Here is a 24394-nt window from a genome sequence, read left to right as displayed (position 1 = left end):
ACAGTGATGTTGCACGTGTTGCTTCGGTTTCTTCCGTGGAGCGGAGAGCGAAGGGAGTTGCAACAGCTGCTCCAGCGCCCTCCCGCTTCGCTTTCACGCGAAAGTTACATGTTTATCTTATGGTTTGAAGCGATCAGAGAGATTCTCGGTGTCTAAGTATGTTGATTTGTTTACTGGCGGTTATCTTTTAGCACTTCCAAGTTGCTGCTGTTGCTGGTAACTTCAGTCGTGTGCGGGTTTGAAGATTTTCTGATTTGACGACACTGATGCTCTTTCCAAACTGCTTGAAGGGAAATCTGTTTATTGTTTACACCCCAGTGTTATGCTTCTGCGTGGGGTTTCCTGCCGAACACTTTATTCAACAGGACATTTTCCATTTCTGACTTATATTTCGAGGAGAGTTTCCCAGCTATTGCCAGGTTACTTGAGATTATGCTTTTAGTATTTTGGCGGTTACTTTGTTTGCAATTGTCTCGAGTCACCTTTTCATACATTGGCCTTCCAGTGCTGTCATGACACAACTCAAAGATCATATGTTTGCTGATGCATTGAAAGCCTTTGCAGAGCATTAATGATCTGGTTTTGCCATTAATGTTACAAATGGTATTATAGGATAATAAAATGCAAGTCCTCATAGGTCATTATCTATAGGAAATTTCTATAGTGAAGTAAACATCAACTAAATTTAAAGTATCAGAATAGTAAATTAGGGCCTTAAAATGATCAATCACATCTTATCGTGACAACTTCAGTGATTCCTAGTAAAAATTCTAGTTGACCATCACTTATATTCATTCTGAATTGCTGTCTACATTAGAATAAGGATAAGTTTCAGCTGTGGCTGCCATTTGAACTCCTCACATGCTTTGAAGTTTAATGTTTTGGTATACAGGTGCCCTCTGCTTAGAGTCTTTCTACTTCTCTACTTGATGAATGACTGTTCATCCTTCAGACTTCTGTTTCAATCTCCTCTTACGTGAAGGCTCTGCTGACTCCTCTGGCTGAGTTAGACCTTCAGCTCACTCTATGGGTGAACCTCATATCACATTATTTTATGATCATTTGATCAGAGTCCAACTTTCTCACTAGAATAGGAGTTCTGCCTGGGAAAAGGTGATATTTTATTAATCTCCATCTTCTGCACAGGCTCTGGCTAGTTGATTTTTAGTAGATACTGTTACATGTTGTGGAAAGCCTGAGTAAGGACAGTCTTTAAGTGGCCCACTGCATCTCATCCTCAGTGTATAGTATCAGTGAGTAACAAATAACTACACCGTCACAACTGCATTCAACAGTGAGCATTTATTGTGTTTGTGGGCCACCTGGGAGTTGACTGACATAGGCTGTGATCAGCTGAGTGGCTCTATGCTGCATGCTTGGTCCACATGCCTCTAATTCTGGGCTGACATGTTCTCATGGTGACGACAGAGGTATAAGAGAGCAAACGCAACCACTGAAACACATTTTAAGCACCTACTAATATCCTGTTGGCCAAAGTAAGATACTTAGCCAAGCCTAAAGTTAGGGGGCAGAGAAGTATTTTTTTTCTTTGAGGGAGCAGGGGAGAAAGTGAATATTTTTCTATAATAATCGAATCTTCCATGTATTTTAAACATTTGCAGGCTCTTAGTAAATATGTTTTAAATGAATGGACCATTTGCATATTGTTAGCATCCAACTGGAAAACTGTGAGGAATCTAAATAGTGCTAGAGATATGCAGTTCTTTTTCCCTCTCTTCTGTGACATCTTCATGACATCTGCTACGTCTCCTTGTTTTCTCCCTCACAATTCTGTCTTTCCACTAGGGCTCCAATGCTATCTCATGGCCCTTCACCTTAACTGTTCAATATTTTCTATGTTTTATAATTAACATTTCTGAGAGAAAACCTGGTTGACCTAGTTCATCATTTGATACTAGGTCACATTGCTCTTGGGTGGCCTCAGCCTGCAGTGGCTTGAAGCAGGATTTTGGTTCATGGCCAGAGATTGAGGTTGGGCCATGGCAGTGAGAGTGCTGAATCTTAGCCACTAGACCACAAGGAACCAGTGGCCAGTGACAAGGCCCTGGCCCATCAGCTGTTGTAGAATTGAATTTCCACATAGAGATGGAAAGTAGTGAAACAAGTGTTTATTAGGAGGAAAAGAGTACCTGTGGATAGACACATGGGCGAGCTCAGAGAGAGAGTTGTGTCCTCGTGGTAGTTTGAATCACTTTTATGGGGCATTTCTTCTGGGTTTCCTTTGGCCAATCATCTTGCTTTGCCTGGTTCTGAGTCCATATCGGTATATCTCAGGGTCCTCCCGTTGTGTGCGTGCATCTCTTAGCCAAGATGGATTCCAGTGAAGAGGCGTATGAGTAGGATGGCATCACTTACTATGGGGTAACACCCCCTCCCTTTTTGACCTTCAGGGAGCCTTTCTGTGCATGTGTAGTGGAGAAGGTCTCCTTGACTTCAAGAATGAGGAATATGTGGTCTTTTATCTCTTACTGGGCAGGGCTTAGCTTTTCTCCCTCCTGCTATTTTGGAGTATCTATCCACAGGGGATGAACTCCAGCTGCTCACCCTGGGGCCCATCTATCTCCTGCCTCAACATGGAAAATTGCTGACTTTTGAGTCTAGTGCCCACTTAAATCACATGAGGTCTGAAAGTCTATGGATCAATATCAATAGAGGCTGTAGATATTCTGTAATATTTTTCTCTTTGTTGTGTCTCATTACCTGATGGCAAAGATAGCTGTTGGCAACTTCATCATCCACCCAGCTAGTGATCCAGAAGAAATAACCCTTTTCCCCAACACCCAAATCATTTCTTCCAAAGAACTCTAAGAGGCGAAGTTTGCACCAACTGCTGTGTCTAGGAGACTAGTGCACTTTGGCCTGCATCATGAGCCCACCCTGTGGCAGGGAAAATAACAACCCTACCATTATTGCATAGAGAGAGGGAGGGGCATTTCCCAAGGGGAAGGGATATAGAGCAGATGAAAAAAGTAGCAAATGACCATTACATGCTTACGCACATCTCACAACCACCTACAGAATGAATAATGGGGCCTAGAGGTCTGAATACTTGGCTGAAGAATCTGATGAATGGAATATTTCACAGTACAATTTATTTTTTTAATTAAAAAAAATTTATTTTGAAAAAATTTTGGCTGTGCCTCGCGACGTGTGGGATCTTAGTTCCCCAGCCAGGGATTGAACCTGTGCCCCCTGCATTGGAAGTGCAGAGTCTTAACCACTGGACCACCAGGGAAGTCCCTCACAGTACAATTTAAATTAAAGCAGGATGATATATGTTTGAGACTGTCAATGCGGAGAGAGACAGCATGATTTCTGGAAGAGAATTTCATACAATTGATTTTAGTCCCAGATCTACCACCCTTAACTGTTTGTATGATGGTGAGCACCCTCTTTGGACCTCAGTTTTCTCATTTGTAAATGAGAGAGTGGGACTAGATTTCTTTAAGACCTTCTTCCTAATAATTATTATTTCATTAGTTTTTGTAATATTTAATTCATGACAATACCAACAGGTGGTATAAAAAAGCTTGTGAAGAAGGACAGTTAACTTGGCAAGCAACTCAACAGGGAAGGGCAGGAATAGTGCACTGGCACTATTCAGTTCACATGGCCCAGTCTGAATATTTCATAGAGGGAATGGAGAGTGTCTGTTAATCCAGAGAGTCATTTACTGGAGATGTACTGTATTTTGTGCTCTTTTTAGGCCTTCTGATTCCATTGTAGAACATGGCAAACAGACACCAAGAGATCATGTCTTAAGAATGGTTGTGTGATGTGTTTGTAGATCTTGCACTGAGGATTGTGGTTTAGATCCCTACATAAGTGAAGAATTGAGGGATGGACTCTTCATTGGTTTTTATTGGCATCACTTGGATCACTTTCTGCAGCAGGGGCTGAGCAAGGTCATTCGTGTCCTTTTACTCCTTTTTTTTTTTTTGCATAAAGAATTATTTGTTGACAACATTTTATACATCATTGTATTTATAAGGGTTTTTTCACATCGTTGAAGTTAAACTGACATTTCAATTGATTATAGAACTTTATACTGCTATAGTCACAGATGACATAGATTTTTGTGTACTCTGCAGAACATACTTTAACCTTAAGCGTCTACATGTAATGCTCATCCCTGACCCCCGCTGTTCCAACCTTGTTGACATATACGTCAGTGGTTGGAGGAGATTTTCTTTTTTATGTCTCTGATTTATTAAGATTATTAATTGGTTTCATTGGATTTCTTAAAAATATTTAGGATTGTGTTTTAGGTTAAAAAGGTGAATGTGAATGTTTTCTTGAATTAGAAGTATGTAGCTTATCAGTCTAAAAACAAAATATTCCACCAATAATTATTTTGAATGAAATGAACTTTTAACTGTGCAGTAAAGAAACTAAAATGTTTAGAAGGCTCTAGGTGTGAAAGCATTTGTCTTTTTTTTTTTTAAATTTTACGTTTTGTGTATTTGGTAGGTCAAAATGTTCGTTCAAGTTTTTCCATAAGATGTTACAAAAACACCCAAAGGAAGTCTTTGGCTAACCCAATATTTTCCACAATTTAAAAAATTTTAAAAGCAAAAATGTTCTAGAGCAGTGAGTTTTGAGTGGGGTTTGGAAATTTACATATTTTAACAATTGCTGCAGATAAACATCTTTTCATGCTTATTTGCCATCTGTATATCACTTCAATGAAATATCTCTTCATGTCTTTTGTCCATTTTTTTTTATAAAGGTGAACATATATTCATATTTGTAAATGTAAAAGAGAGAAAAATTAACATAGTATTGACTTATTTTAAACATTTTATCAAGGCACTTTTTTTTTTATACAGCAGGCTCTTATTAGTCATCAATTTTATACACATCAGTGTATACATGTCAATCCCAATCACCTAGTTCATCCCCCCCCCCCCCCCACCGCTTCCCCCTTTGGTGTCCATACGTTTGTTCCCTACATCTTTGTCTCAATTTCTGCTCTGCAAACCAGCTCATCTGTACCATTTTTCTAGGTTCCACATATATGCATTAGTATACGATATTTGTTTTTCTCTTTCTGACTTACTTCACTCTGTATGACAGTCTCTAGATCCATCCACGTCTCAACAAATGACCCAATTCCGTTCCTTTTTATGGCTGAGTAATATTCCATTGTATATATGTACCACATCTTCTTTATCCATTTGCCCATCTGTCGATGGGCATTTAGGTTGCTTCCATGACCTGGCTATTGTAAATAGTGCTGCAATGAACATTGGGGTGCATGTGTCTTTTTGAATTATGGTTTTCTCTGGGTATATGCCCAGTAGTGGGATTGCTGGGTCATATGGTAAAAGGAACCTCCATACTGTTCTCCATAGTGGATGTATCAATTTACATTCCCACCAACAGTGCAAGAGGGTTTCCTTTTCTCCACACCCTCTCCAGCATTTGTTGTTTGTAAATTTTCTGATGATACCCATTCTAACCAGTGTGAGGTGATACCTCATTGTAGTTTTGATTTGCATTTCTCTAATAATTAGTGATGTTGAGCAGCTTTTCATGTGCTTTTTGGCCCTCTGTATGTCTTCTTTGGAGAAATGTCTATTTAGGTCCTCTGCCCAATTGGGATGTTTGTTTTTTTAATATTGAGCTGCATGAGCTGTTTATATATTTTGGAAATTAATCCTTTGTCTGTTGATGCGTTTGCAAATATTTCCTCCCATTCTGAGGGTTGTCTTCATCTTATTTATGGTTTCCTTTGCTGTGCAAAAGCTTTTAAGTTTCATTAGGTGCCATTTGTTTATTTTTGTTTTTATTTCCATTACTCTAGGAGGTGGATCAAAAAAGATCTTGCTGTGATTTAGGTCAAAGAATGTTCTCCCTATGTTTTCCTCTAAGAGTTTGATAGTGTCCGGTCTCACATTTAGGTCTCTAATTCTTTTTGAGTTTATTTTTGTATATGGTGTTAGGGAGTGTTCCAATTTCATTCTTTTACCTGTAGCTGTCCAGTTTTCCCAGCAGCACTTACTGAAGAGACTGTCTTTTCTCCATTGTATATCCTTGCCTCCTTTATCATAGATTAGTTGACCATAGGTGCGTGGGTTTATCTCTGGGCTTTCAATCTTGTTTCATTGAGCTATGTTTCTGTTTTTGTGTCAGTACCATATTGTCTTGATTACTGTAGCTTTGTAGTATAGTCTGAAGTCAGGGAGTCTGATTCCTCCAGCTCCGTTTCTTTCCCTCAATACTGCTTTGGCTATTCGGGGTCTTTTGTGTCTGCATACAAATTTTAAGATTTTTTGTTCTAGTTCCGTAAAAAATGCCGTTGGTAATTTGATAGGGATTGCATTGAATCTGTAGATTGCTTTGGGTAGTATAGTCATTTTCACAATGTTGATTCTTCCAATCCAAGGACATGGTATATCTCTCCATCTGTTGGTATCATCTTTAATTTCTTTCATCAGTGTCTTACAGTTGTCTGCATACAGGCCTTTTCTCTCCCTAGGTAGGTTTATTCCTAGGTATTTTATTCTTTTTGTTGCAGTGGTAAATGGGAGTGTTTCCTTAATTTCTCTTCTAGATTTTTCATCATTAGTGTATAGGAATGCAAGAGATTTCTGTGCATTAATTTTCTATCCTGCAACTTTACCAAATTCATTGATTAGCTCTAGTAGTTTTCTGGTGGCATCTTTAGGATTCTCTATGTATAGTATCATATCATCTGCAAACAGTGGCAGTTTTACTTCTTTTCCAATTTGCGTTCCTTTTATTTCTTTTTCTCTCTGATTGCTGTGGCTAGGACTTCCAAAGGTATGTTGAATAATAGTGGTGAGAGTGGACATCCTTGCCTTGTTTCTGATCTTGGAGGAAATGCTTTCAGTTTTTCTCCATTGAGAATGATATTTGCTGTGGGTTTGTCGTATATGGCCTTTATTATGTTGAGGTAGGTTCCCTCTATGCCCAATTTCTGGAGTTTTTATCATAAATGGGTGTTGAATTTTGTCAAAAGCTTTTTCTCTATTTATTGAGATGATCATATGCTTTTTCTTTTTCAATTTGATAATATGGCATATCACATTGACAGATTTGCATATATTGAAGAATCCTTGCATCCCTGGGATAAATCCCACTTGATCATGGTGTATGAACCTTTTAATGTGTTGTTGGATTCTGTCTCCTAGTATTTTGTTGAGGATTTTTACATCTATGTTCATCAGTGATATTGGTCTGTAATTTTCTTTTTTGTAGTATCTTTATCTGGTTTTGGTATCAGGGTGACGGTGGCCTTGTAGAATGAGTTTGGGAGTGTTCCTTCCTCCGCAGTTTTTTGGAGGAGTTTGAGAAGGATGGGTGTTAGCTCTTCTCTAAATGTTTGATAGAATTCACCTGTGAAGCCGTCTGGTCCTGGACTTTTGTTTGTTGGAAGATTTTTAATCACAGTTTCAATTTCATTACTTGTAATTGGTCTGTTCATATTTTCTATTCCTGGTTTAGTCTTGGACGGTTATATGTTTGTAAGAATTTGCCCATTTTTTCCAGGTTGTCCATTTTACTGGCATAGAGTTGCTTGTAGTAGTCCCTTAGGATGCTTTATATTTCTGCAGTGTCTGTTGTAACTTCTCCGTTTTCATTTCTTGTTTTATTGATTTGAGTCCTCTCCCTCTTTTCCTTGAAGAGTCTGGCTAATGGTTTATCCATTTTGTTTATCTTCTCAAAGAACCAGCTTTTAGTTTTCTTGATCTTTGCTATTGCTTTCTTTGTTTCTATTTCATTTATTTCTACTCTGATCTTTATGATTTCTTCCTTCTGCTAACTTTGGGTTTTGTTTGTTCTTCTTTCTCTATTTCCTTTAGGTATAAGGTTAGATTGTTTATTTGAGATGTTTGTTATTTCTTGAGGTAGGATTGTTTTGCTATAAACTTCCCTCTTAGAACTGCTTTTGCTGCATCCCATAGGTTTTGGATCATCGTGTTTTCATTGTCATTTGTCATTTGGTATTTTTTGATTTCTTCAGTGATCTCTTGGTTATTTAGTAATGTATTGTTTAGCCTCCATGTGTTTGTGTTTTTTATGTTGTTTTCCTTGTAATTCATTTCTAATCTCATAGCGTTATAGTCAGAAAAGATGCTTGATATGATTTCAATTTTCTTCAATTTACTGAGGCTTGATTTGTGACCCAAGTTGTGCTCTATCCTGGAGAATGTTCCATGCGCCCTTGAGAAGAAAGTGTAATATGCTGTTTTTGGTTGAAATGTCCTATAAATATCAATTAAATCTATCTGGTCTATTGTGTCATTTAAAGCTTCTGTTTCCTTATTTATTTTCATTTTGGATGATCTCTCCATTGGTGTAAGTGAGGTGTTAAAGTCCCCCACTATTATTTTGTTACTGTCGATTTCATCTTTTAGAGCTGTTAGCAGTTGCCTTATGTATTGAGGTGCTCCTATGTTGGGTGCATATATATTTATAATTGGTATATCTTCTTTTTGGATTGATCCCTTGATCATTATGTAGTATCCTTCCTTATCTCTTGTAACATTATTTATTTATTTATTCATTTATTTCATTTATTTATTTATTTTTGGCTGTGTTGGGTCTTCGTTTCTGTGCGAGGGCTTTCTTCAGTTGCGGCAAGCAGGGCCACTCTTCATCGTGGTGTGCGGGCCTCTCACTGTCGTGGCCTCTCCCATTGTGGAGCACAGGCTCCAGATGTGCAGGCTCAGTAGTTGTGGCTCACGGGCTTAGTTGCTCCGTGGAATGTGGGATCTTCCCAGACCAGGGCTCGAACCCGTGTCCCCTGCACTGGCAGGCAGATTCCCAACCGCTGTGCCACCAGGGAAGCCCACATTCTTTATTTTAAAGTCTATTTTATCTGATATGAGTGTTGCTACTCCAGCGTTCTTTTGATTTCCATTTGCATGGAATATCTTTTTCTATCCCCTCACTTTCAGTCTATATGTGTCCCTAGGTCTGAAATGGATCTCTTATAGACAGCATGTATGTGGGTCTTGTTTTTGTATCCATTCGGCAAGCCTGTGTCTTTTGGTTGGAGCATTTAATCCATTCACGTTTAAGGTGATTATTGATATGTATGTTCCTATGACCATTTTCTTAATTGTTTTGGGTTTGTTTTTGTAGGTCCTTTTCTTTTGTGTTTCCCACTTAGAGAAGTTCCTTTAGCATTTGTTGTAGAGCTGGTTTGGTGGTGCTGAATTCTCTTAGCTTTTGCTTGTCTGTAAAGCTTTTGATTTCTCCATTGAATCTGAATGAGATCCTTGCCGGGTAGTGTGATGTTGTTTGTAGGTTCTTCCCTTTCATCACTTTAAGTATATCATGCGACTCCCTTCTGGCTTGTAGAGTTTCTGCTGAGAAATCAGGTGTTAACCTTATGGGAGTTCCCTTCTATGTTATTTGTTGTTTTTCCTTTGCTGCTTTCAATAATTTTTCTTTGTTTTTAATTTTTGCCAGTTTGATTACTGTGTGTCTCAGCATGTTTCTCCTTGGTTTTATCCTGTATGGGAGTCTCTGTGCTTCCTGGACTTGGGTGGCTATTTCCTTTCCCATGTTAGGGAAGTTTTCGACTCTAATCTCTTCAAATATTTTCTTGGGTCCTTTCTCTCTTCTCCTTCTGGGACCCCTATAATGCAAATGTTTTTGCGTTTAATGTTTTTCCAGAGACCTCTTAGGCTGTTTTCATTTCTTTTCATTCTTTTTTCTTTATTCTGTTCCACAGCAGTGAATTCTACCATTCTGTCTTCCAGGTCACTTATCCATTCTTCTGCCTCAGTTATTCTGCTATTCATTCCTTCTAGTGTAGTTTTCATTTCAGTTATTGTATTGTTCATCTCTGTGTGTTTGTTCTTTAATTCTTCTAGATCTTTGTTAAACATTTCTTGCATCTTCTCGATCTTTGCCTCCATTCTTTTTCCGAGGTCCTGGATCATCCTCACTATCATTATTCTGAATTCTTTTTCTGGATGGTTGCCTATCTCCACTTCATTTAGCTGTTTTTCTGGAGTTTTATCTTGTTCCTTCATCTGGTACATAGCCCTCTGCCTTTTTATCTTGTCTTTCATTCTGTGAATCTGGTTTTTGTTCCACAGGCTGCAGGATTGTCCATTTGTCTTTTTAGACTCACAGAGCTATAAAAGTTATTAGATTGTATTAATCAGTAGCCTTCCTAAGAGTAAATAAAACAATTCTCTAGACGTTAAATACTTTAACCACCATTTCTAGAATAATGCTGAATATTTTTAACTCATTTTTATTGTTTAAATTAAGAACAGAAATCTGATTTATTTTCTTTTTTAAAAAATATTTATTTATTTATTTGGCTGCACCAGGTCTTAGTTGCGGCACATGGGATCTTCGCTGCTGCTACGGGATTGTCACTGTGGCATGTGGGATCTTTTTGGTTGTGGCACGTGGATCTTTAGTTGCAGCACACGATCTCTTAGTTGCAGCATGTGGGATCTAGTTCTCCGACCGGGGATTGAACCTGGGCCCCCTGCATTGGGAGCATGGAGTATTAGCCACTGGACCACCAGGGAAGTCCCTATGATTCATTTTCAATCTTAAAAACACTTTTGAGTCCTAAAAATGATGCTTTTATATGAATTTTTCTAAGATTAAAAAATACAGTATTTAAAAATTTTTCAGCTTTATTGAGGTATCATTGACAAATAAAATTGTAAACTATTTAAAATGTTCAGTGTGATGATTTGATATATGTCTGCATTGTGAAAGGATTCTCCACCCCCATCCCCAATGAGTTAACACATCCATCACCTTTTTTGGTGGTGTTGTTAAGAACACTTTCTTCCATTCCTCTATTTTTTCTGGAGCTTTCAAACAACCTAATATTTTCACTTTGTCTGCCTGATTTTCATTGCCTTCTTGTTCCTTCTAAATTCCTTGTGGAAAAGAGAGTCTATATCCCACTGTCACCTCTAATTTTTTGCCATTTTAGGAAGCTGCTCTCTTTAGATACTCATTTTACTTCACAGTTCTAGCTCAAACCCCAAACTTTATTTATAAGGTTTATAAAGCTTTTTTTCTCTGAACTTTGAGTATTTTGCTTCATGCCTGGTAATTCCATTTGAATACTATATAATTATATAGCAGGTTGGAAGGAGATATTCTAAAAGTGGTAGGTGGGACTTCCTTGGTGGTCCAGTGGTTAAGAATCTGCCTTCCAATGCAGGGGATGCAGTTTTGATCCCTGGTCAGGGAACTAAGATTGCACATGCCGCGGGGCAGCTAAGACTGCATGCCACAACTACTGAGCCCACGTGCTCTGGAGCCAGTGTGCTACAACTAGAAAGAAGCCATAGTGTCGCAACTAGAGAAGCCTGTGTGCCACAATGAAAGATCCCTCATGCTGCAACTAAGACCTGATGCAGCCAAATAAATAAATTAATTAATTAATTAATTTAAAAAATAAAAGTGGTAGGTGATAAGTTTATACCTTGATGGGAGATTTGAGTATCCTCTCAAGTCACAAAGCTGCAGATTTTTTTAATATAAATTTATTTATTTTATTTATTTATTTTTGGCTCCACTGTGTCTTCGTTGCTGCTCGCAGGCTTTCTTTTTTTTCTTTTTTCTTTTTTTTTTGTGGTACACGGGCCTCTCATTGTTGTGGCCTCTTCTGTTGCAGAGCACAGGCTCCGGACACGCAGGCTCAGCGGCCATGGCTCACGGGCCCAGCCGCTCTGTGGCATGTGGGATCTACCCCAACCGGGGCACGAACCCGTGTCCCCTGCATCGGCAGGCGAATTCTCAACCACCATGCCACCAGGAAAGCCTGCAGGCTTTCTTTAGTTGCGGGGAGCAGGGACTACTTTTCGTTGTGGTGCACAGGCTTCTCATTGCAGTCGCTTCTCTTGTTGCAGAGCACAGGCTCTAGGCACATGGGATTCAGTAGTTACAGCATGCGGACTCAGTAGTTGCGGCTCGCGGGCTCCAGAGTGCAGGCTCAGCAGCTGTGGTGCACAGGCCCAGCTGCTCTGTAGCATGTGGGAATCTTCCCAGACCAGGGCTTGAACCCACATCCCCTGCATTGGCAGGTGAGCTCTCAACCACTGCGCCACCAGGGAAGCCCTGCAGATATTTTTGATGGCCTTAAAATAACCAAATCAAAAGTAATTTGACTTGATCTCCATTATTGTTACCTTTATTGAGAATGCATAGATTACATAAGTAAATGTTTGCTTTTATTTATTCTAAGTTATATTGCCTGTTACTTTCATTGAGTTGTCATATTGTAGATCATGGGATTTACTAAACTGTAAAAGCCCCTTTTAATATTATACATGTATTGATTTGATTTTTACCTTAGTGATTTATGATGCCATTACCTTGACGTCACAGTAATTTAATTAGTATTAAAAGGCATTTGCTTCTTGGAAGTTAATTGGACAAGATCTAAAACAATATCTAATATCTACATTTTACATTTTAAATTTTAATTACTTTGTTTTTTTTCTTGAGACTAAGCTTTGTTGAGTGGTATGTTTTTCTTCTTGATGACCATAGTTGATAGATAACAAAAAGACCCTATTTTTGTAAAAACTTTTAAAACAATTCATCCTTTAATTTGTAAAGGAAACTTTCAATCAAGTGAAAGAGAGGCAACCTTTTCTGATCCTCCATTAAAAAAAAATCAACCTTATAAACCTTGTATATAGTATAAAAATTTTAAATATATTTTTCCCTCAAGGTATATTATTCATATTGTTGTGTTTTCTTGCTTGGTTCTGATCTTAGCTTGCCCTTCTACATATAAGAATTATGGCATCATTGGAGTCAGGGTTTCTTTTCAAATAAGATAAACAACTCTATTTTAAGCAGAAAGAGGCTTAATAAAGGGAATTAAGTGCTCATAAAATCTTTGGAGGAACTAGAGGAACATGCAAAGAATTATTCCCAGAACAACACAAAGTCCCCGAACAGTACAAAAGTTGGCCTTCCAAGAGAAATGCCACATCAGCCAAAATGAAGAATTTGAGGCTGTTTGTGGGATCACATCACTTTATCTGTGATCTCTGGTCATCAGGATGCTATTTCGAGAACTAGAGACTCCAGAAGTACACCTTGCCTGCTTGATCCCTACCAGCAAAGGTTAGCCGCTTGTGCTGCCTCTCACCATTAAATTAGAGAGTGAACACTGGTACCTCTTCTAAAGTTGCTGCAGAAGAGCCAACTGTCTTTAGAACTATTTTACCAGCACATATTGCAGAAATGTAGTTACCACCATCTTTCCTTCTTTCAGATCTCATGTTAGTGCATCTGATTAGCTAAACCAAAAGCACATCTGAAACTCTGACTGCTAGGGATTCTGGGAAATGTAGTTTCTAGCTTTCCAGCTTTAGTATAGGAAGGTATGCGAGGTTTGGTGCCAGTCAACTACATTCTCCACAAGCAGAGGTGTTTAGAATTCAGGCTCTGTAGTCAGACAGCCTGAATTTGCTTCTTACTAGCTCTCTGACCTTGAGCAAATTAACATTCCTTTGTGTCATTTTCCTCTCTCACATACTGGGTATCTATCCCATGGGGTTATTTGGGAATTTTATGAAGAGTGTGGTTAAGACTTGAATTAACTCTTACTTAGATGTTTGGTGTAATTTGCTGGTGAACAATCTGTAGTTTACGACTATTCAGACTTTCTCTTTCTTGTGTCAATTTTGCTTAGTTGTATTTTTCTAGGAATTTGTCCATTTCATCTAAATTTTCAGAGTTAATCTTCATAATATCCTTTTGCTATCCTTTTGCATTTTTTGATGCCTGTAGAATCTAAAGTGATCTCCCTATGTCACATTGATATTTATACCTTCTCTCTTTTTTTCTTAATAGCTTCATCAGGGATTTATCAGTTTTATTAAATCTCTTCAGAGAACCAACTCTTGGTGGTGTTAATCCTCCCTGCTGTGTTTGTTTTCTACTTTATTAACTTCTACTCTTTTGAGGTTTTAATTTGTTTCTTTTTCTAGTTTTTGCAATGGATGCTTAGCTTACTAATTTTTAGGCTTTCCATAGATTTCCCTCTAAGCATGGATTTAGCAACATTTTATGTTTTGAAATGTATTTTTTAACATCTTTATTGGAGTATAATTGCTTTACAATGTTGTGTTAGTTTCTGCTTTATAACAAAGTGAATCAGCTATATGCATACGTATATCCCCATATCTGCTACCTCTTGCGTTTCCCTCCCACCCTCCTTATCTGACCCCTCTAGGTAGTCGCAAAGCACCAAGCTGATCTCCCTGTGCTATGCAGCTGCTTCCCACTAGCTATCTATTTTACATTTGGTAGTGTATATGTCAGTGTTACTCTCTCACTTCTTCCTAGCTTACCCTTCTCCCTCCCTGTGTCCTCAGGTCCATTCTCTATGTCTGCATCTTTATTCCTGTCCTGTCCCTAGGTTCATCAAAACCATTTTGTTTTTTAGATTCCATATATATGCGTTAGCATACAGTATTTGTTTTTCTCTTTCTGACTTACTTCACTCGTATGACAGACTCTAAGTCCATCCACCTCACTGCAAATAACTAAATTTCATTTCTTTTTATGGCCGAGTAATATTCCATTGTATATATGTGCCACATCTTTATCCATTCATTGTCAATGGACACTTAGGTTGCTTCCATGTCCTGGCGACTGTAAATAGTGCTGCAATGAACATTGTGGTACATGACTCTTTCTGAATTATGGTTTTCTCAGGGTATATGCCCAGTAGTGGGATTGCTGGGTCAAATGGTAGTTCTATTTGTAGTTTTTTAAGGAACCTCCATACTGTTCTCCATAGTGGCTGTATCAATTTACATTCCCACCAACAGTGCAAGAGGGTTCCCTTTTCTCCACACGCTCTCCAGCATTTATTGTTTGTAGATTTTTTGATGATGGCCATTCTGACCGGTGTGAGGTGATACCTTATTGTAGTTTTGATTTGCATTTCTCTAATGATTAGTGATGTTGAACATCTTTTCATGTGTTTATTGGCAATCTGTATATCTTCTTTGGAGAAATGTCTGTTTAGGTCTTCTGCCCATTTCTGGATTGGGTTGTTTGGTTTTTTGATATTGAGCTGCATGAGCTACTTGTATATTTTGGAGATTAATCCTTTGTCAGTTGCTTCGTTCGCAAATATTTTGTCCCATTCTGTGGGTTGTCTTTTTGTCTTGTTTATGGTTTCCTTTGCTGTGCAAAAGCTTTTAAGTTTCATTAGGTCCCACTTGTTTATTTTTGTTTTTATTTCCATTTCGTTAGGAGGTGGGTCAAAAAGGATCTTCCTGTGATTTATGTCATAGAGTGTTCTGCCTGTGTTTTCCTCTAAGAGTTTTACAGTGTCTGGCTTTACATTTAGGTCTTTAATCCATTTTGAATTTATTTTTGTGTATGATGTTAGGAAGTGTTCTAATTTCATTCTTTTACATGTAGCTGTCCAGTTTTCCCAACACCACTTATTGACGAGGCTGTCGTTTCTCCATTGTATAACCTTGCCTCCCTTATCAAAGATAAGGTGACCATATGTGTGTGGGTTTATCTCTGCAGTTTCTATCCTGTTCCATTGATCTATATTTCTGCTTCTGTGCCAGTACCATACTGTCTTGATTACTGTAGCCTTGTAGTATAGTGTGAAGTTCCGGAGCCTGATTCCTCCACCTCTGTTTTTCTTTCTCATGTTGCTTTGGCTATTCGAGTTTTTTTTGTGTTTCCATGCAAATTGTGAAATTTTTTGTTCTAGTTCTGTGAAAAATGCCATTCGTAGTTTGATAGGGGTTACATTGAATCGGTAGATTGCTTTGGGTAGTATAGTCATTTTCACAACATTGATTCTTCCAATCCAAGAACATGGTATATCTCTCCATCTGTTTGTATCATCTTTAATTTCTTTCATCAGTGTCTTATAGTTTTCTGCATACAGGTCTTTTCTCTCCTTAGGTAGGTTTATTCTTGGTATTTTATTCTTTTTGTTGCAGTGGTAAATGGGAGTGTTTCCTTACTTTCTCTTTCAGGTTTTTCATCATTAGTGTATAGGAATGGAAGAGATTTCTGTGCATTAATTTTGTATCCTGCTACTCTACCAAATTCATTGATTCGCTCTAGTAGTTTTCTGGTGGCATCTTTAGGATTCTCTATGTATAGTATCATGTCATTCTCAAAGAGTGACAGTTTTACTTCTTTCCAATTTGGATTCCTTTTACTTCTTTTTCTTCTCTTATTGCTGAGGCTAAAACTTCCAAATTATGTTGAATAATAGTGGTGAGAGTGGGTAACCTTGTCTTGTTCCTGATCTTAAAGGAAATCATTTCAGTTTTTCACCATTGAGAACAATGTTGGCTGTGGATTTTGTCACGTATGGCCTTTATTATGTTGAGGTAAATTCCCTCTATGCCTACTTTCTGGAGGGTTGTTATCATAAATGGGTGTTGAATTTTGTCAAAAGCTTTTTCTACATCTATTGAGGTGATCATATGGTTTTTCTTCTTCCATTTGTTAATATGGTTTATCACATTGATTGATTTGCGTATATTGAAGAATCCTTGCATTCCTGGGATAAACCCCCCCTTGATCATGGTGTATGATCCTTTTAATGTGCTGTTGGAATCTGTTTGCTAGTATTTTGTTGAGGATTTTTGCATCTATGTTCAGCAGTGATACTAGACTGTAGTTTTCTTTTTTTGTGTGACATCTTTGTCTGTTTTTGATATCAGGGTGATGGTGGCCTCGTAGAATGAGTTTGGGAGTGTTCCTCCCTCTGCTATATTTTGGAAGAGTTTGAGAAGGATAGATGTTAGCTCTTCTCTGAATGTTTGATAGAATTCCCCTGTGAAGCCATCTGGTCCTGGGCTTCTGGTTGTTGGAAGATTTTTTTTTTTTTTTTTTTTTTGGTACACGGGCCTCTCACTGTTGTGGCCTCTCCCATTGCGGAGCACAGGCTCCGGACGCGCAAGCTCAGTGGCCATGGCTCACGGGCCCAGCTGCTCCGCGGCATGTGGGATCTTCCCAGACCCGGGCACGAACCCGTGTCTCCTGCATTGGCAGGTGGATTCTCAACCAGTGCGCCACCAGGGAAGCCCTGTTGGAAGATTTTTAATCACAGTTTCAATTTCATTATTTGTGGTTGGTCTGTTCATATTTTCTATTTCTTCCAGGTTCAGTCTCCAAAGGTTGAGCTTTTCTAAGAATTTGTCCATTTCTTCCAGGCGTCCATTTTTTTGGCATATAGTAACTTGTAGTAATCTCTCATGATCCTTTTTATTTCTGCAGTGTCAGTTGTTACTTCTCCTTTTTCATTTCTAATTCTATTGATCTGAGTCTTCTCCCTTTTTTTCTTGATGATTCTGCTAATGGTTTATCAATTTTGTTTATCTTCTTAATGAACCAGCATTTACTTTTATTGATCTTTGTTACTGCTTCCTTCATTTCTTTTTCATTAATTTCTGATCTGATCTTTATGATTTCTTTCCTTCTGCTAACTTTGGGGGTTTTTTGTTCTTCTTTCTCTAATTGCTTTAGGTGTAAGTTTAGGTTGTTTATTTGAGATGTTTCTTGTTTCTTGAGGTAGGATTGTATTGCTATAAACATCCCTCTTTGAACTGGTTTTGCTGCATCCCACAGGTTTTGGGTCGTTGTGTTTTCATTGTCATTTGTCTCTAGGTATTTGTTAATTTCCTCTTTGATGTCTTCAGTAATCTCTTGGTTATTAAGTAGTGTATTGTTTAGCCTCCATGTGTTTTTATTTTTTATAGATTTTTTTCCTGTATTTGATATCTAGTCTCATAGCGTTGTGGTTGGAAAACATACTTGATACAATTTCATTTTTCTTAAATTTACCAAGGTTCAATTTGTGACCCAAGATATGGTCTCTCCTGGAGATCGTTCCATGAGCACTTGAGAAGAAAGTGTATTCTGTTGTTTTTGGATGTAATGTCCTATAAATATCAATTAAGTCCATCTTGTTTAATGTATCATTTAAAGTTTGTGTTGCCTTATTTATTTTCGTTTTGGATGATCTGTTCATTGGTGAAAGTGGGGTGTTAAAGTCCCCTACTATGATTGCATTCCTGTCAATTTCCTCTTTTATGGCTGTTAGCGTTTGCCTTATGTATTGAGGTGCTCCTCTATTGGGTGCAGAAATATTTACAATTGTTATATCTTCTTCTTGGATTGATCCCTTGATCATTATGTAGTGTCCTTCCTTGTCTCTTGTAACATTCTTTATTTTAAAGTCTATTTTATCTGATATGAGTATTGCTACTCCAGCTTTCTTTTGATTTCCATTTGCATGGAATATCTTTTTCCACCCCCTCACTTTCAGTCTGTATGTGTCTGTAGGTCTGAAGTGGGTCTCTTGTAGACAGCATATGTACGGGTCTTGTTTTTGTATCCATTCAGCCAGTCTCTGTCTTTTAGTGGGAGCATTTAATCCATTTACATTTAAGGTAATTATCAATATGTATGTTCATTCCTGTTACCATTTTCTCAATTGTTTTGGGTTTGTTTTTGTAGGTGTTTTCCTTCTCTTGTGTTTCCTGCCTAGAGAAGTTCCTTTAGCATTTGTTCTAAAGCTGGTTTTGTGGTGCTGAATTCTCTTAACTTTTGCTTACCTGTAAAGGTTTTAATTTCTCCATTGAATCTGAATGAGATCCTTGTTGGGTAGAGTAATCTTGGTTGTAGGTTTTTCCCTTTCATCACTTGAAGTATGTCCTGCCACTCCCTTCTGGCTTGCAGAGTTTCTGCTGAGAAATCAGCTGTTAACCTTATAGGGATTGACTTGTATGTTATTTGTTGCTTTTCCCTTGCTGCTTTTAATATTTTTTCTTTGTATTTACTTTGATTAATATGTGTCTTGGCATGTTTCTCTTTGGGTTTATCCTGTATGGTGCTCTCTGTGATTCCTGGAGTTGATTGACTATTTCCTTTCCCATGTTAGGGAAGTTTTTGACTATAATCTCTTCAAATCTCTTCAAATATTTTCTTTTTCTTTCTTCTCTTCTTCTTCTGGGACCCTTATAATTCAAATGTTGGTTCGTTTAATGTTGTTACAGAGGTCTCTGAAACTGTCCTCAATTCTTTTCATTCTTTTTTCTTTATGCTGCTCCCTGGCAGTTATTGCCACCATTTTATTGTCCAGCTCAGTTATCCATTCTTCTCTCTCAGTTATTCTGCTATTCATTCCTTCTAGAGTATTTTTAATTTCAGCAATTTTGTTGTTCATCACTGTTTGTTTGCTTTTTAGTTCTTCTAGATCCTTGTTGAATGTTTCTTGTATTTTCTCCATTCTGTTTCCAAGATTTTGGATCATCTTTACTATCCTTACTCTGAATTTTTCTTCAGTTAGGTTGCCTATTTCGTCTTCATTTATTTGTTCTTGTAGGTTTTTACCTTGCTGCTTCGTCTGTAACATATTTTTCTGTCATTTCATTTATTTTTTTTGATGGTTTGTGCTGTATTCCTGTCTTACTGGTTGTTTGGCCTGAGACATCCAGCATTGGAGTTTGCAGACAGTTGGTAGAGCTGGGTCTTGTTGCTGAGATGAGTTCCTCTGGGAGACCTCACTCCAGTTAATATTCCCTAGGGTCCTAGGTTCTCTTTTAGTCAAGCCGTTTGGACTTGGAGCTCCCACCACAGGAGCTTGGCTCCGACCTCCAGCCTGGGACCCAAGATCCCACAAGCTTCGTGGAACAGTAAAAAAATTTTTTTAAAAAGGTAAAAGAAAAAGAAAGAAAAAAAGCAGTACAATATCAAAGAATAAAAAATAAAATAAAATTAGAAAGAGAAAAAATATACTAGGAAAAATAAAACTATCATTGAAACAAGTGCAACAAGGTAAAATAAAACCTCCACAGAAAAAAGAAAAAAAAGGGGGGGGGGAACAAGCCAAAAGGGGAGAACAATTACAGAGTATAAAGAATAAAATAAAATTAGAAAAATAAAAGATTTATTGGGAAAAATAAAAACATAAAAGAATCAACAACAATGAATCAGCAAGGTAAAACAGAACCTCAATCTAGAAGAAGAAAAAAGAAAACGAAAAAAAGAAAGCCTTGCCTATGGGGGTGAAGTTTAGGTGGAGGCTGGAACTTAGGCAGGGGCGGGGTTTAGGGTGGGGCAGGACCCAGGCAGTTGGGGTGTTACATTTGATCATGGGGCGGGGCCTAGGCTCAGGACCCATGTAGCTGGAAAAGGCCTTGAGGGGGGGCCACATGCAAGTGTGGGGCAGAGCCTCTTCTTAAGACCTGCGTGGAAGGAGAGAGGCAGCATGTGGAAGGGAGGGCCTCTGGAGTGTGGGGTTCCAGAGTTTGGAGGTAGGGCCCTGAGTGAGGGTGTGTGGGTGAGGTTTAGGCCCAGCGCATTGGAGGGGGTCTCTGAGTGTAGAGATGGGGCCCTGGGTGAGGGTGTAGGGGTGGGGCTTGGATTCTGCATGGCAGGAGGGAGGCTCCGAGGGCAGAGGATTAGACCCAAGCCCAACAGGCTCCCTGGTGCCTAAGTGGACAGGGAAGGCACTGGCCGCATTCCCTTCCATTCCTTCATGCCCCTCCCTCACCGTCTCCCCCAGGGTGTCCCCTGTCACTGCTGGAGCCCTAACCGTGGGTGTGTCCTGCTGGGTGTAGGAACTCCCCTCCCCCAGCCACCCCACAGGGGTGCCGGTCCTGGAGGTCCGGCCTTTACTTTTGCTCCCCCTTCCCTCCCTCCCACTCAGGACCTGCGTGCCTGGAGGGGGCCTCGGGGGACAGAGGATGAGGCCCGGGATCTCAGCATGTTGGGGGCCCAAGTGGGCAGGGGAAACCTGGCCATGCTCCCTTTTGATCCTCTGCCCTCCCAGTGGTCCCCCAATTTACCCCTTCTGGCATGGAATCCCTTCCCCTCCCCCAGCCGCCCCTTAGGGGCACCAGTCCCATCCTGCCTCCACTTCTCCCCCTTCACTCCTCCCATGCCCCATGTCCTACCCAGTCGCTGGGGGTTCGTCCTGTCCCCTTAGGTGTCCGTGGTCCCTCACTGGTGCCTGGTAGGTGCCCTAGTTGTAAGGAGACATGAATTCCGAGTCCACCTAGTATGCCATCTTGACTCCGACCTTGAAATGTATTTTTATTATTCAGTTCAAAATACTTTCTAATTTCCATTGTGTTCTTTTTTTGATTCACAGATTATTTAGAAGTTTATTGCTTAACTTCCAAATATATTTGATTTTTCATATCTTCTTATTTTTCATTTGTTTATGACTATTAGAGCACTATATATCTTAAAAAAACTTTATGGGAAATGTCAAACATATACAAAAGTGGAAAAAAATAGTTTAGTAACCACTCAGGTATCCATACACTTCAACTATTTTTAACTCTGGACCAAATTCGTTTCATTTTTGTTCTCTCATTATGCAACCCTCACCAGATTATTTTGAAGTGAATCTCAGATATCATATTTTTCTATAAATATTTCAGTATGTACCTATATAAGATGACATTAAAAAATTAATTACAATACCATGTCCTATCCAGAATAATTCCTTGATGTCATAAAATATCTGGTCAGTTTCCAAAAGTTTTCCATTGTCTCCTAATTTTTCTTTACAGTTTGATTATTTTGAAAACAGAATCCAAATTAAGTTCCAAATACTGTTATTGGTTGATATGTTCAAGTCTTTTTAATCTAAATATTCCCTCAGCGTGTCTCTTTTTCAACCCTTGCTGTTTCTTTTAGAAGCAACTGGGTCTTTTGTAGTTTCCCATAATTTGAATTTTGCTAATTGCACTTGATGATGTTGTTTAATGTGTTCCTCTATCCCTGTATTTCCTATTTCCTATAAGATATAGAGGCTTGATCAGATTCAGATTTGATGTTTTTTGTTTTGTCTTGTTTAGTTGGTCAAGATGATGGTGGTGTGAGATTTCATCAATAATCATAGTGATGTCTGGTTATTTCTCTTCTTGATGATGATTACCTAGGTTCATGAATTCATGAGGGAGTTGAAAAATGGTGATATTCTCTTGTTCCTTCTTCATTTATTACTTGGGATACTAGTATAAAGAGAAATTTCCCCTCGTCTTCCATTTGGATATTCTCAGTTATGGTTCATATAGAAGAGACAGATAAATACTTGATTTTTTTCTCCTCATTTACTAGTTTTCAAAATAAGTTGGTTTTTAACATTTTTCAGTGATCATCAATGAGGCATTTAAAAAGTTACCGTTATGAACTAATGTGTTTCAATTGTTACATTTATTATCTTTGTTAATGCTCGCACTGTCCCATCTTTGGCCAATGGACCCTACTCGGATTGTCTCCTGAGTCCTTTTGATATAACCCTTAATTTTGTATGGCTTTCTTGTTTTTCTGTGTGCATGATGTTCCAGACTTATTTTGTACAATTCCTGCCCTTTTTCAAAGGGCCTTACTTTTTTTTTTTCTTTCTTTTTTTTGGCTGTGCTGCATGGCTTACATTATCTTGGTTCCCTGACCAGGAATTGACCCCACGCCCTTGGCAGTGAAAGCGTGGAGTTCTAACCACTGGACCACCAGGGAATTCTCCTTACTTTGTTTTAATAAAAAATGGTATTTAGAGACAGCAGTATGTGCAGTAGATGTGCTCATTGCTACTAGTTTGGTCATTGTTTTTAGACCTTTTCAGTGGTCAGTTGTAGGGAATTATGTACAGTTTTAAAAAATGAAATACATCATTAGTTTATATTATACTTTGTTCAGGGTTTTTGCTTAACCTCATTGATTTTACAGCTGTATCTCCTTTCTTCCATACTTAAAAACCTAGTTTTCAATGACACCAACAAAACTACTTATTTGGTTTATCTTAACACACACACACACACACACTGGCTCAGAATAACATACCTGCCCCTGCCACCGGCTCAGAATAACATACCTGCCCCTGCCTAGGTATTAAGCTTTGAAATTCAACTTTTACCCCCTAAGTCTACAAGCTGTTGAAGGTGCTGCTTGTCTTCTCAGCTCTTTCTTTTGGAATTGATAAATGTCTCACAAGAAAAGTGGTTGCAAAAGCCAGACTCATCTCTCTAGATTTACCTCCTTTTAAAGATATTAGACTGGTAGATCTTCACTATATTCTTTGCCCTCTGATGCCTTCGAGTAATGTTTTAAAATATTTTGTGCATCTTTTCTAGTTGTCTTCAGTAAGATGTTGGTCTGAATTTTCTAATCTGCCATTGTTGGAAATGAAAGTCCCCTTACCACTTAAATGTTGAACATTTAATTTATATTTATATAATGTGACCACAGTATTTGGTTTTATTTCAAAGGTTCTGAAACAAAAACACCTGGATGATTGTCTACGACATGTATCTGTAAGAAGATTTGAATCATTTAATCTGTTCTCAGTAACAGAAGCCCAAAAAAGGGAAACTGAAGAGGAAGTTGGTGCCTGGATTCAATATACAAGCATCTTCTATCCTGAATACAGTATTTTCTTAAGGTAAACATCATTCTAGTTAAGATTTTTTTTTAAGTTTTTTTCTCTTGTAGAAGAAAACAATCTACTAAGAATCTCATTGTTCATTCTATTGAGTTTGTAGGCAATCTTTATCAGAAGTTAGGTTTTGCAAGTTTGTGTTTGGAATCCTTTTGCTTTAACTGGGTCTTACAGTATTCTCAGAACTAAAAAAAACATTCTAAGGGATGTATCAGCATTTGACGATAAAGTTCAAATCAAGGGTTCATTTTACCATTGTCTCATAGCATTTGATTATGAAAAAAAGCCAAGTTCTTTTTGAGGCAAAGAAGGCTGAAAGTGAAAACAATTTTTCCAAACTGCTCTTCAAGTAGTAGTTATTTGAAAAATCAAGCTTTGGTATTTTTCCCATTCATGTTTTGTCACTTTCAGAATAAACTCTTAGGAATATGAGGAGAAAATTCAGCCAAAACACTGATATCATGAGAAGCATACAGACTGTTCTGGCTTTAAAAATCATTAGAAAAGAGATAAGAGAGTTGCAAACTGAAGTAACAAGATATCATTTTTACTGAATTAATTTTCTTTCACAGTTAACAGTCTAGCATGTTGCAATATTACTGCAGGTATTTGATTTTATAAAATCTGCCTTTCTTGACAAGATTTCACATTTTGAAAGGGAGGGAGTAGCACATTTACAGTAACTGTAAGAAGAGCAAAAAGCATTTTAAGTGGAAACGTGTCTGAATACAGTTTAGGTGAGGTTAGGAATAATTTTAAGAAAAAAAGTTTTCACAAAGGATGTCTTTATATATAGTATATGTTTCCTGAACTATTTTAGTTTAAAATATCTCAGCTCTAAAAGATACCATAATAGCTTAAAATTTGGGATTTGGATAAAAATTGACTGGGGTGGGCAGGGGAATGCAATTAGGATCTGGTTTCATCATATTGATTTATTAAAAACTCTAA

General features: G+C 38.1%; 1 protein-coding gene and 1 non-coding gene across 3 annotated transcripts in view; one reads left to right on the top strand and one right to left on the bottom strand.

The window, feature by feature from the left end:
• CAMKMT (calmodulin-lysine N-methyltransferase) overlaps positions 1–24394 on the top strand; it is a 437650-nt gene that overhangs the window by 772 nt on the left and 412484 nt on the right. For both annotated transcript variants that reach the window (XM_067007662.1, XM_059079422.2), the window contains exon 2: positions 23274–23446. In XM_067007662.1, coding sequence (XP_066863763.1) covers positions 23274–23446 — 173 coding nt within the window. The remainder of the gene's footprint in view (positions 1–23273; positions 23447–24394) is intronic.
• Positions 3184–3256, bottom strand: TRNAG-UCC (transfer RNA glycine (anticodon UCC)). The gene has a single exon. It is a non-coding gene; the product is annotated as a tRNA-Gly (tRNA).

The sequence above is a fragment of the Kogia breviceps genome, chromosome 11 (assembly GCF_026419965.1).
Source record: "Kogia breviceps isolate mKogBre1 chromosome 11, mKogBre1 haplotype 1, whole genome shotgun sequence".
NCBI lineage: Eukaryota > Metazoa > Chordata > Mammalia > Artiodactyla > Physeteridae > Kogia > Kogia breviceps.
This window is presented reverse-complemented; position numbering and strand designations above follow the sequence as displayed.